This window comes from Myotis daubentonii, chromosome 8 (assembly GCF_963259705.1).
Source record: "Myotis daubentonii chromosome 8, mMyoDau2.1, whole genome shotgun sequence".
In the NCBI taxonomy this organism is placed as follows: domain Eukaryota; kingdom Metazoa; phylum Chordata; class Mammalia; order Chiroptera; family Vespertilionidae; genus Myotis; species Myotis daubentonii.
Window position 1 is genome coordinate 31,310,367 of NC_081847.1, and position 12,690 is coordinate 31,323,056.

Sequence of the window (12,690 nt, forward strand, 5' to 3'; positions counted from 1 at the left end):
ATAGTTTTCAGGTGTATTTGCTACCATTTTAAACGCCAAAAGATAATGGGATAAGGGCAAGAGATTCTTGTGAAGCTTTTGAGGCTCGGTACAGTAGGAAGCATTCTCACCTAGGCCAAAGGCTTCGAAAAACATAACATTCAGGAGTCCTGGAAATCACCAGTCAAGTGAGAGGGGTCTGAGTGAGGAAAAGAAAAATTAGAGCATGAAAAAACTGGCAGTGACATTGATACCAATCGAACAAAGGGCTGGCAAAAGCCAAAAACAATGATTGGAAAGAAGAGTTAGTGGCTTTAAAAAATGTAAACAAAATCTGGGTCTATCATTCTGGATTAAGTGGACAAATACTGGTAGGTGTGAGGGTAGCAGGCCAGGAGTGGGAAGGCACATTAAACTTTTCCTTACATAAAGAAGATTATAAAAATGAATGATTTGTCATTGACTAATAATTTGTGGAATATAAACTTTTTTTATTATTGACTTCAGAGAGGGAGAGAAACATCAATGATGAGAATCATTGATGGGCTGCCTCCTGCATGTCCCCACTGGGGATGGAGCCCGCAACCCCAGCATGTGCCCTTAACCGAAATCAAACCTGTGATCCTTCAGTCTACAGGCCTACACTCTATCCACTGAGCTAAACCAGCTAGGGCTAGAATATAAACTTTTTATTTAGTAAACTTACAGGCAACCACCAGGACAATTTAAAAATAGGCTTTCTGCCTTGCAAAACACTAGAAGATAAAAGCAAATATGGAAAAACTCAGAAAACAGGAAATAGCAAAAGTAAAAACTATAAAATAGGATGACAGATAACCAAAAAATTAGCTACAACAGCAGAGAAACAATGGGTTTATATATCAGCCAGAGTGGAGCACTGCGTGTTCTTAGGGTGGACCCCTGTACCTCCAGGCTTTTGCTAATGCTGAACCTTAGGCCTGGCTTGCTTTTCTGCCTTATTTAAAGCTAACGCCCCAGTTCCAGGCAGACCTCTTCCTCCAGGCAATCCTCCAGGATTACTCCAGGTGGGGTGAGCACTCCCACTCATAGAAAGCTGCTCGTGTTTGTGAAGCAGATGCTTTGGCTCCAAGATGAAGTCCCCACCCCACTCTCTTATCCAGGATGCAGGACCAGGCCAGGCCTCCTCCCAGGTGCCAGGCACAAGGTGATAGCGCTGAAACCCTGCTGAACTGTGTGTGTGTGTGTGTGTGTGTGTATTGTGTGTGTGATTTCAGGGAGGAAAGAAGAGGGAGAGAGAGATGGAAACATCAATGATGAGAGAGAACCACTGATTTGCTGCCTCCTTCACGCCCCCTACATCAATCCTGGGCATGTGCCTTTGGCCAGAATCGAACCTGGGACCCTTCAGTCCGCAGGCCTAGGCTCTGTCCCTGAGCCAAACCAGCTAGGGCTGTAAATTATATTTTAACTTGTCTCCCGCCAGTGAGCATTTCCGAGCAGCAAGTTTCGAATCAGCTGTTTGCTGACGAATGCAGACACGGTCCTTGGAAGCCTCCCACACACCCGCCTGTGGTCCCCGCGCGGGGGCGGGTCTTCCCACCGCCGTGTCATATCCACCCATGACATCTGGTACCGCCCCACCTTGCAGATTTTCAGGGTTTCAGGTGTCCCCTGGGAGGCCGCGTCCGAAGGGCTTGAGCAGGAGAGGAATGGGACTCGGGGCTCGGCATCGGGAGCCCCTTCCCCAAATCAGTGGGCTCCCTCCCTGTCGCCAAAAATGTGGGGTTCAGAGAGGGCGTGGCCACTGGATTTGTTGGAGAGACTGGGGACTGAGCCCAAGGGTCTTGGGAAGGAACAGGCGACGAGCAGAGGAGCTCCCGGCAGACTCGAGTGGGTGAACGCGGCTCCCAAACGTGGGCAGGGACTCGGCAGCCAAAGGGTTAAAACACGGTGTCCCGCCCCGGCCCGGGGATTGGCGGCCCCGGGGGGCGTGGCCAGAGGGCGGGCCCGCGTTTGCCGCAGCTGCAGGTGGGCGGGGCCCGGGCGGGGAGCGGGAGGGGCGCGGAGCGGAGCTGGCCCCGCGCCGCGCGCCCCGCCGGGCGGGCTCAGGGCTGCGCCAGCGAGCCGGGCCGGTGGCTTCTGTTCCGGAGACCCCGCGCCGGACCCTGGAGCAACGAGTAAGTGAAGCAGGCCCACCGCGGCGTCCCTCGCAGCGTCAGCCTCTCCCCGTGCCCTCTGCACCGCGAGACTCCTCCGGCGGGACCCGGAGCCGGGGAGGGGGCGCGTCCCGCTGCTGGGGTCCCGGGGGGGAGGGGAGTGAGATGAGGCCGATGATGTCACGATGCTTCGTCGGGCCTGGGGAGCAGTGGAGGCCGGAGGGGGTGCGGCCCGGATTATGTCACCTCTCCCTCTGCGCCCCGCCCCCCGGGGCCACACGCGTTGGTGGGGAGCGCGGGGAAGGAGGCCGGGATTTCCCCCACCGCAGAGACCCCCTGGGCACCTTCTCGGGACGGCCTGTGGCCGGGGTCTCTGTGGCGCTGCTGGGCTGTGGGCTGTAGGTGAATGGCGAACACCCCCACCCCTCCGCACGGAGACTCGTGTGTGTGCGCGTGTGTGTGTGATGGGGAGGGGGGGGGGATTGCTGTCAGCCCCCACAGTCCTGAAACCACGGGCTTCATCAGACCCAGGACCTATGGGATGGACCACCTTCACCCGTTGTCGCCTAGGGAAGATGGATCTCCCCTCACACATCCCAACCAAGAAGTTCTGGAGACCTCTGCACCCCCAAAAGATTTACAGTGCCCCCGATCTCTTTTCTCCCTTAGTCCTTCCCAGAAGACCTTCCTGATTTTCCTGTCTGGATTCATTGCCTCTTTGCTTTGCTCATCACTAGCAATCCCACACATAGTCTCTCTGCATCTCCTCAGTGCCAGAGCCGAGGGACCCCCAGGACTTTGCAGTCTGTGCCCCGTGGGCACCCACAGGACAGCACTGGGGAAACCTCAGAATGAAATCTCCATTAAGTAGCCTGAGCCAAGAGCTCTAAGACCCCTTCCTGCCATGGCAGTCAGGATGCTGTCCTGGGAGGCAGCATTTGGATTGGGCCTTGAAGGATGCAGGATGGGTTCAGAGATCTGGGAAGAGACTGTGTGGAGTGGAAAGGGGCTCAGATCAGGGGAAATAGGATGTGCAGTGGGAGAGGCCTAGGGGGCCCTGCTGCAAGCTCTGCTCTGGTTCTGGGGGCTGAGAGGAATGCCAGGCATTTCACCCACAATACATATACTTCTTAAGATTCCTGTAAGGTAGGTGTGAGAATCTGAGGTGAAATACGCTGCACACAGTTCCACCCCTAATTTATATTTGGAGCTGATGCCTCCAGAACTCTGTCTAGTCTGCGCTTGGTGCTGCTCATGGAAGAATTTGGGCAGAGCAGGGACGAGATCAGCTTTGCCCTTTGGAAAGATTTCCCTGGCAGCTGTGCAGGAGAGGGAGTGCAGAGGAAGAAAGGCCAGTGAGGAGCCCCTAGCAAGGGTGCTGGCAGGAGGGGCTGCTGAGATCTTTAGGAGGTGAATGGTCCAAGCTTGGGACCTCTGAGACCCCAAGAGAAGGTGGACTGTTCCTAGTTTTGGGAGGGACACTGGTAGGGAGGGGCAGTGATAACTGTGGGTTGGAGGGACCTGCCCATGTAACCCACATGTGGAATCCACTTGGGCTCTTTGTGACTGCTAATACTGTAATTTCCCAGGCACTGAAGGTTGACGGGACAGAGATAGAGGTAGAGTCAAGCAACAGGCTATCATCCAGGGTGTTGAGTTGATGCCATAAGGCAGCCATTGCAGACCATACTCAGCTATTGGGGCCAGTTCAGGACTCTGACCCATAGCAAAGCTCAACTCAGTTTCTGCCTATCAGGGAAGCATATGCCCCTCCTTATTTTGCCAGCTCCCTGCTGGGGTTCTGAGGAAACAGGCTTGGAATAGGCAAGAGACAGAATGCTTGCATGGGGTTACCCATGACAAATAGAATTATTCCAAGAAACTCTTTGGGGAATGAGGCTTGAGGAGAATTGCTTTGGGTTGGTAGTAAAGGATTCCCAGGTAAAGCACCAGTATAAGAGGCTTAGGAATTCTAGCTGGTTTGGCTCAGTGGATAGAGCCTCGGCCTATGGACTGAAGGGTCCTGGGTTCAATTCTGGTCAAGGGCATATGCCTGGGTTGCGGGCTCGACCCCAGTAGGGGGCATGCAGGAGGCAGCCAATCAATGATTCTCTCTCATCATTGATGTTTCTATCTCTCTCTCCCTCCCCCCTCCTCTCTGAAATCAATAAAAAATATATATATATTTTTAAAAAAGGCTTAGGAGACAGTCCTGGGACCCTATTTCCACCCAAGACCCTGGGTATCTGAGTCTGGCTGGGGATCACACACTCTAGGGAAATGATGGGGCAGAGTGGCATATGACCAGCCCCAACCTATGGTCAGAATCTTGTTTCCTGGATCTCAGAGAAGGTAGTAGTACTGCATGCTTGTATTGCACCTTACAGTTTACAAAGCACCTTCCCAAACATTACTATCCCCTGTCACTCTCATGAACAACATGATTACTTCTGAGGTTTGCTCATGCTCACACCCAGGCCCCTGGTGCAGCCCCCTTGCCTATATCTCCAGTCTCACTTCCTTCAGCATATCAACACACTCAAGTTTCTACCATGTTTAATTTTAAAATTAGAAAAAAGCCCTTGGACTCCAAATCACTTAAATGACTGCCTTCTTTGGCCTTCTCTTAGTAGGGAACCTCCTATCTCTCCTTCCAGAACCCTCTACTCCTGGCTTTGCCTGGCACTACCTTTCTGAAACCATTCTCTCATAGACATCAGCGAAATCCAGGGCGCGCTCTCCAATCCCAATTCTACTTGGCCCGTTTTTAACACCAGAATTGCGCCCACATTCTTGTTCCACGGGGCTTGCCTTCTGGCCTGCCTCCTGCTCCTACCCTGTCTCCCAGGCTTCTGAGGCTGTTATCCTAGCTCATTGCCGGGCCCCGCCCACACTATCCTTGAATGCTGATGATGCTCAGTCTCCTCCTCCCTGCCTCCCTCCCTCCTTCCTTCTCCAGTGTGTGAGAGATATCTTTCTCTGGTCTTCTCCAAAGTTTACAGTTTACAGCCCTTTCCCCCCAAACAGTCTCCCCCTGTCATGTTAAATGTGTCATGCCCACCCTGTTGTCCCGACCCAGATCCTTCCTTGCCCCCACGCCCTGAACTCCATCTGTATGAAGTTTTGTCAGTTTTTCCTCCCAAATCCTGCCTAGGCCTTCCCACTGGTTCCAAGCTTCAGGCCACTCAGCCTCCATCCTCAGCTGCTCAGCTGCTCCCTATACTGTACCAGGGATGGTGAAATAAGGGGGTCATGATTCGGGTAGGAGGGGGATTTCTGATCTGAGGGGTAGCCAGGTTGGTGTATACTGGGAGCGGAGGCCGAACAGGGAGCAGGGTGAGGCATGAGAGGCAGGCACCTAGGGCACCAAAGTAAGGAGGTCCTCACTCTCTCTAGGTCTGACCTTGCTGATCCTGCACTTCTGTTGTGCCCTACGGGACAGATTGGCCAAGAGAGGTAGGTGATAAAGTGCTTTTCTCCACACCTTAGAGCAGGCGCTGAGAGTGGAATTTCACAAAGGCAGTGTGGACTGGCTTGGTGGTGAACTTTCCAACCACCTAGGGCTGTAATTCCAGGTGTGGTGGTCAGGTGACTCTGAAGGGCAATAGTTTTGTCAGGCTCCGCTGGACACAACATTAGAAGTGGGCACCTGGATAGAAGACAGTCTGAGGAATGCTCAAGGGGCTGTGGGGTGCCACTTGGACCCCTTCACCTTGGCAGAGGCGTGCTCTTGGCCTGGTTTCTGATGGGAGTAAGGGGGTAAGAGCCTGAAGGACATTCCTGCCATCTCTGGCACGCGGATTTGAGTGTTTACACTGCTGGTAGGCACTGCTGCAGCCCCTGCCAGGCTGGATTACAGTATTGGGATCTCTGGGGCAGGCTTTCCCAGGTGCCGGCTTGAGACAAAGGAACCAGGAAGCAGGGTCTCCCGATTGCAGGTAACCCGAGGCCCTGCTGGCCCTGTTCCTGGGGGCCCGCCTTGGGGGGTGGGGGTGCACACCCACTGAGGGGCGCGGAGGACTTCACGGTGCACTGAGCAAGGTCAAGGTCCACAGGGAGTGGGAAAGGGGAGTAATCCAGGAAGTCTTCCCGGAGGCAGCGAATTCTTAGGGAGGTTCCGCCGCGCGGGATATTCCCAGGCTCCGCTGGGTGCGCAGGCCCCGCCCATTCCCGCCCACCTGTGGGAAAGGCAGGCCCCGAGGGAGGCTCGGCGGGCGCCTGCTGCTAGCGGCGTCGCGTTCTCCGCGCGGCCTCTGCCGGCTTGGGGTCCTCTTCCGAGATACTGGATGCGGGGAGGGGACCCTCCGTGCCAGGGCCCCGTGGCGCCCACCTGGGAAGACCTCTGGGAGGGCTCGTTGGCCACGCGCTGCAGCCGCGGCTCCTGGCTGGCCGCGGGGGCCGGGGCGTGCCCGAGGTGGCCCCGAGGCGCGCTGCAAAGCAGCTGCTGCCCCCGCCCCGCAGCACCCCAGTCCGCTCCTGCGCCTGTCGCCTGGGGGCGCCTGGCACGTGGCAGCTCCGCGAGGTAGGCCCTTCGTTCCTCCCATTTCACAGAGAAGGAAACTGCAGTCCAGGATGGCGCTGCCGGTCTGTCTAAAGTCACTCCGCTGGTTCCGGCCGAGCTCCGACTTCCAGAGTGAGGCGCATGACCCCTGCATACCAGGCCTCCACGGGTCCCAGGCTTGAGGGCCTGTCGGTCCCCACCCCCTTGGAAAGGCCAGGAGAAGAGCCTGTGCTGGTCGTGAGCCTCCACCTGTGCCCTTGACTGCAACACCCTAGGTTAGGACCCCGCCCACAGTTTTGGGGTAGGGGTGGGCTTCTCCCCCTCCTTTAACTTCTGAGGTTCCCTCTTGGATTCAGGCACTGCTGTCCCCTGCCAACCCCGTCTCCCTGCCCGTGAGGGTGGGATGTAGGAGTCCGGACCCAGGGTAAAGAACCCTAAGTTGTGGAGGCTGCAGTAAAGAGTTGAGTGGGCCACTGAGTCTGGGAAGCTGGTGGAGGAGGAGTGGGTGAGGAGTGGAATACAGAGCTGAGCAGATCCGGGAGGGAATGGTGGGTATAGTGTCCTGGGCTCGGGCAACATGCAGCTCCCGTTACCAAGGTTCTCACTCTTCACCTGGCCCCATCCCCTCTCCTTGGGTGTTTGGGAATTCCTGTGTCTGTTTTAGGGAAGGGGACACCGAGAGGTAGCGTTCAGGTGGTGCTGGGGCTGACTCGGCGGGTGTGGTGTGGTGTGGTGTGGTGGGCATGGGAGTGGGTCTGACCAACCCTGCTTTCTCGCCTATGCCCACAGTGCCCCCACCACCCCAGCTCAATCATGGCGAAGCTGGAGACACTGCCTGTGCGAGCTGACTCAGGGCGGGATCCCCTCCTGGCCTTTGCCCCACGGCCCTCTGAGCTCGGACCCCCAGATCCTCGTCTGGCCATGGGCAGCGTGGGCAGTGGAGTTGCCCATGCCCAGGAGTTCGCCATGAAGAGCGTGGGCACCCGCACAGGGGGTGGGGGCAGCCAGGGCCCTCGAGCTGGTGGCAGTGGGGCCAGCAGGGAGAGGCCAGGTCGCTACCCATCCGAGGACAAGGCTCTCGCCAACTCCCTCTACCTCAACGGTGAGCTGCGGGGCAGTGACCACACGGATGTCTGTGGCAATGTGGTGGGTGGCAGTGGTGGCAGCAGCAGTAGCGGCGGCAGTGACAAGGCCCCACCACAGTATCGTGAGCCCAGCCACCCACCTAAGCTCCTGGCCACCTCTGGCAAGCTAGACCAGGTCAGTCCCCAGGGCCTTTTTCTGGGGATGGGAGGTAGCTCAGTGGAAGGTGAAGTTGACTTAGAATTTGGGTTGTGGTAGGTGCCAGGATGGAGACTGGACTTGAAGGGTGGGCCTTGGGGGCCAAATCCAGCTGGTGGGTACAGGATAAAGACTTGGCTTGGGTGGGCCATAAGGTAGACACCAGCCCTGAGTGACTCCTGGGATGGAGATCAATAAGGATGGGAAGTGGGGAAGTCTTGTCCAAAGGGGGAAGAGGCTGGGGTCAAGGCTAAGGCCCCATCCTGATGTCCACTCTCCCTTCTCTGCTTCTATGCAGTGCTCAGAGCCGCTAGTTCGGCCTTCAGCCTTCAAGCCTGTTGTACCCAAGAACTTCCACTCCATGCAGAACTTGTGTCCTCCACAGACCAGCGGGACCCCTGAGGGACGACAGGGCCCTGGGGGCCTCAAGGGTGGACTGGACAAGTCTCGGACCATGACCCCAGCGGGCGGGGGTGGGGGCAGCCTCTCAGACTCAGGCCGGAACTCACTCACAAGCCTGCCCACCTACAGCTCTAACTACAGCCAGCACGTGGCGCCCCTCAGTGCCTCCACCAGCCACATTAACCGCATTGGCACTGCCGGCTATGGTAGTGGCAGTGGCAGTGGCACGGGCAGTAGCGGTGGTGGGTCGGGCTACCAGGACCTGGCCACCTCTGACAGTGGGCGGGCCTCTAGCAAGAGTGGGTCCTCCTCCTCCATGGGGCGGTCTGGCCACCTGGGATCGGGAGAGGGCGGAGGTGGCGGCCTGCCGTTCTCGGCCTGCTCACCACCCTCGCCCAGTGCTCTGATCCAGGATCTAGAGGAGCGGCTGTGGGAGAAAGAGCAGGAGGTGGCCGCTCTGCGCAGGAGCCTGGAGCAGAGTGAGGTGGCGGTGGCCCAGGTTCTGGAGGAGCGGCAGAAAGCGTGGGAGCGCGAGCTGGCCGAGCTGCGGCAGGGCTGCAGCGGGAAGCTGCAGCAGGTGGCCCGCCGTGCCCAGCGTGCTCAGCAGGGCCTACAGCTGCAAGTGTTGCGGCTGCAGCAGGACAAGAAGCAGCTGCAGGAGGAGGCAGCCCGCCTGATGCGACAGCGGGAAGAGCTCGAGGACAAGGTGGCCGCCTGCCAGAAGGAGCAGGCCGACTTCCTGCCCCGGATGGAGGAAACTAAGTGGGAGGTGCGGGCTGGGGGCTTGGGCCTTCTCCCTGTCTCCTCCTTCTGTCCCTGCAGAGGAACCCAGAGCAGGAGGCCGCCATGAGCACAAGGGGAATGGAAGTTGGGGGGGGCGGGGCACAAGATTGATTAGCAGTTTCTCTGAGGACCATAGAGAGCTGTCCCTGGGCTGGGTGGGATTGGCCACGTATGTCCTGAGTCTGAGGAGGGGCCCTGTGTGTCACTGCTGCCCAGCTTGATGCCCTGGAGAAGCTGGGTACCTCTGGGGCTGGATATGGAAGGTGGGGTGAGGTGAGCAGAGCTCTGCCTTCACCTGGCTTCTCCCACCCGACCCTGCCCAGGTGTGCCAGAAAGCCGGGGAGATCTCCCTCCTGAAGCAGCAGCTGAAGGACTCGCAGGCGGATGTGTCCCAGAAGCTGAGTGAGATTGTGGGGCTGCGCTCCCAGCTGCGGGAGGGCCGGGCCTCGCTGCGGGAGAAGGAGGAGCAGCTGCTCAGCCTGAGGGACTCCTTCGGCAGCAAGCAGGCCAGCCTGGAGCTGGCCGAGGGTGAGCTGCCCACCGCCTGCCTCAAGCCGGCACTGACCCCGGTGGACCCCGCCGAGCCGCAGGATGCTCTGGCCACGTGCGAGAGCGACGAGGCCAAGATGCGCCGGCAGGCAGGGGTGGCCGCCGCCGCCTCCTTAGTCTCCTTGGACGGGGAGGCGGATGCTGGTGGGGAGAGCGGGACCAGGGCCCTGCGGCGGGAGGTGGGGCGGCTGCAGGCCGAGCTAGCGGCTGAGCGGCGAGCTCGGGAGCGCCAGGGGGCGAGCTTCGCAGAGGAGCGCCGCGTGTGGCTGGAGGAGAAGGAGAAGGTCATCGAGTACCAGAAGCAGCTGCAGCTGAGCTATGTGGAGATGTACCAGCGCAACCAGCAGCTCGAGCGGCGGCTGCGTGAACGTGGGGCCGCAGGGGGTGCCAGCACACCCACCCCCCAACATGGCGAGGAGAAGAAAGCCTGGACCCCTTCCCGCCTTGAGCGCATTGAGTCCACAGAAATCTGATCCCTGATCTCGGCATGGGACTTTTGACAAATACCCTGTCAAAGGCCAGAGTCCCCAATGTCCCCTCCCGCCATCTCTCCTCCCCAGGTTTCCCATATCCCCAGACCAAAGAGGTTTTCAAAGCAGCTGTGGCCAGGTCCCTTCCCTTCCTGCACTGAGTGCCCTTCTAGCTCTACTACTGCCCCTCTGGGCAACCCGCTGGACCCTCCTCCAAGGAGGGAACAGGGAGAGGGCAGAGCGAGCAGGGACTAGGGGCCCAGGCTCCCTTTGTTGGCACTCCCTTGTTGGAGATGGAGGTGGCAGGCCTGTAGTGCCATGAGGTGCCCCAGCCCCTCATTGGGTCTGGGCTGCTACTGTTGGCTACTCTGTGTCCAGTAATGTTCTCTGTGCTCACCTCCTAGGCCATGTAACCTGAGGGGGTCTGCTGAAACTGATAGACCTTGGGCTCCTGGCCTCTCTCCTTCTTGCACTATTCTCCCTTCCTGGGCAGATTGGCAGGACAAGTGGGAGCAGATGGCCTGCCTGTGGTTGAGAGGGCTACCTGCCCAGCCCCTCCCCACCAAGGTCTCTAGGGTTCAGGCCTCAGAGCCTGGCTTGGTCTGAGTGTGTGTCCATAGTGTGTATTGAGGGAGGGAAGGGCTGGGGCTGGAGGCTCAGTGTCCAGGAAAGATTTGCCCTCCTGTTCCTGGAAGGGTCGCCCGGAGGCTTCTAAGCTCTCCCTCCCCTGACCACACCCCTCCCTGACCACGATCCAAGGGCAATAGCCTCATCTGCTTGGCCTGCCCACACACAGGGCCACTGTCTGGTTCTAACTACAGCTATTAAGTGCTACCTGCCTCTCAGGCACTCCCCTCACCCGTACTGAGGTCATGAGTGTCTGTGATGTCTTCCCCACTCCATTCCCCCAGCCTCCTTCTGCTTTCAGCTCAGAACATCATTGTCACCTCTTCCCTCAAAACTCACCTTTTCTTCCAGTAGAAATTTCTGCTTGATATCTGGTGCATTCACTGCCCACTTCCAAGCTCCACTGGGCCCAAACCTGAGCCTGAGGCCCTTGTTTTGGGGGGTGGTTGTGATTGCCCTTGAAAGACAAGGCTGACCTTTGGGTCTCCAGGGCCCTGAGGTAGCCCAGGAAAGGCCTGGCATGGCCATCAGTGGGGTTGGGGCATCTAATGTGACTTCTTCCTGTATGGGCCCTCTCAGAGTCCATCTCCCCAAGGTAGGAAGGGAAAGGCAAATTTCTAATTCACCAGCAATAAAAGTTGGAGGAGGCTTGGCCCTTAGCCCTTGTATTTCTCTTTTCACTCTCTTCCTCCCACCCCCAAGACTAGGTTTGGGGACTGGGTGGAGAGAGCTGGCAACTACTGTGAGCAAGTCCTCTAACCCCTGACCAGCCTCCTCCCATGACTGGTGACTGTTTAATAAGCTGTGCAGCCCCCATGAAAATAGGAGTGCCTCTCTGGCCTCTATCTCTTTGCACAGCCCTTTCCTGTGGCCCTCACCAGATCTCTGAACTGAGTTGGGGGGGCCATGCTGGCAATCACTGCCGATTCCACTCACCCCTCGGTGGACCTGTCCCAGAATCTGGGCCTGGGCCAGAGGGGCAGGGAGAAGAGAAGGCATTAGTAGAAGAAAAAAAAATATATTAACAGACTCAGCTTTGGGACTTCCAACCACAAAAGAAATTATATATAAATATATATAAATATATATCTCTACCATATGTGATGGAAAGACTTGTTTTCTTTTCCCAAAGAAATAAAATGGAGAAAGCCTCTTGAGTGGCATTCTTTGACTTGTGTCTTTGCAGGTGAGGGGGTGTGGAGGGCAAAGCTGGAGTAAACATTTCCCAGAGGAGGCATGAGACAAGGTGTTCACTGGGCCATGCATGCCAAGAGGTTGGCTCAAAGTCCAAGCTCCTCCATATTGTCCAGGAGGAGTCGTAGTTCCACATTTCTGGACAGTGGGGCATTCTCTTCAGAGTTTCAAGCTGGTTCCAGCTCAAAATCTGGACACCAGGCTGCTGGCCAAAAAGACAGATGATGCAGGATAGCTAGGTGCAGCCTGTAGTGGCCTGAGCCACCTCATAGCAATGGGCTGATGTTTGAGGGTAGAATACATATTAATGAGTCTAAGAACCAGTTTGTAATTAGTGGTGAGAGCCAAAAGGCAGAAATGACCCAAATGTGCTGCAAGAAGAGAGTCGTCCTTTGAGGTTAAGTGCTGTCCTTTATGATAATTTTTTCTGGGACTTTTACAAAGCTCCCCCCCCCCCAATCAAGAATGTATTAGGTGCCCTGGCAGTATGACTCAGTTGGTTGAGGGTTGTCCCATGCACTGAGAGGTTGCCAGTCGATTCCTAGTCACGGCACATGCCTGGGTTGCAGGCTTGATCTCCAATAGGGGGTGTGCAGGAGGCAGCTTATCGATGTTTCTCTCCTCTTTCTAAAATCAATTAAAAATTTTAAAAAAAAGAGACTCCATAGTTCAGATTTTTTAAAAAGACTATTATGCTACAAGCAACCCAACCTGATTTACAGGACCTAAAACAGTGGCTTATTTTTTCTCACCTGACAAGTCTGGT

At 56.9% G+C, this 12,690-nt stretch overlaps 1 protein-coding gene across 8 annotated transcripts; it reads left to right on the forward strand.

The window, feature by feature from the left end:
• Positions 1 to 1,981: 1,981 nt before the first annotated feature.
• On the forward strand, positions 1,982 to 11,893 carry LZTS3 (leucine zipper tumor suppressor family member 3). 8 transcript variants are annotated; one of them, XM_059705708.1, is made up of 7 exons: positions 1,982 to 2,138; positions 5,514 to 5,573; positions 5,693 to 5,876; positions 6,669 to 6,893; positions 7,408 to 7,878; positions 8,198 to 9,070; positions 9,408 to 11,893. In XM_059705708.1, exons 5-7 carry the CDS (start codon positions 7,432 to 7,434, stop codon positions 10,104 to 10,106), a joined length of 2,019 nt encoding a protein of 672 aa, XP_059561691.1. In that variant the 5' UTR covers positions 1,982 to 2,138; positions 5,514 to 5,573; positions 5,693 to 5,876; positions 6,669 to 6,893; positions 7,408 to 7,431; the 3' UTR covers positions 10,107 to 11,893. The 8 variants fall into 8 exon arrangements, with proteins under 8 accessions (XP_059561691.1, XP_059561690.1, XP_059561692.1 ...); XM_059705707.1 differs by lacking the exon at positions 5,693 to 5,876 and adding an exon at positions 5,943 to 6,055; XM_059705709.1 differs by lacking the exon at positions 5,693 to 5,876 and adding an exon at positions 5,997 to 6,055.
• The last annotated feature ends 797 nt before the right edge of the window (positions 11,894 to 12,690 follow it).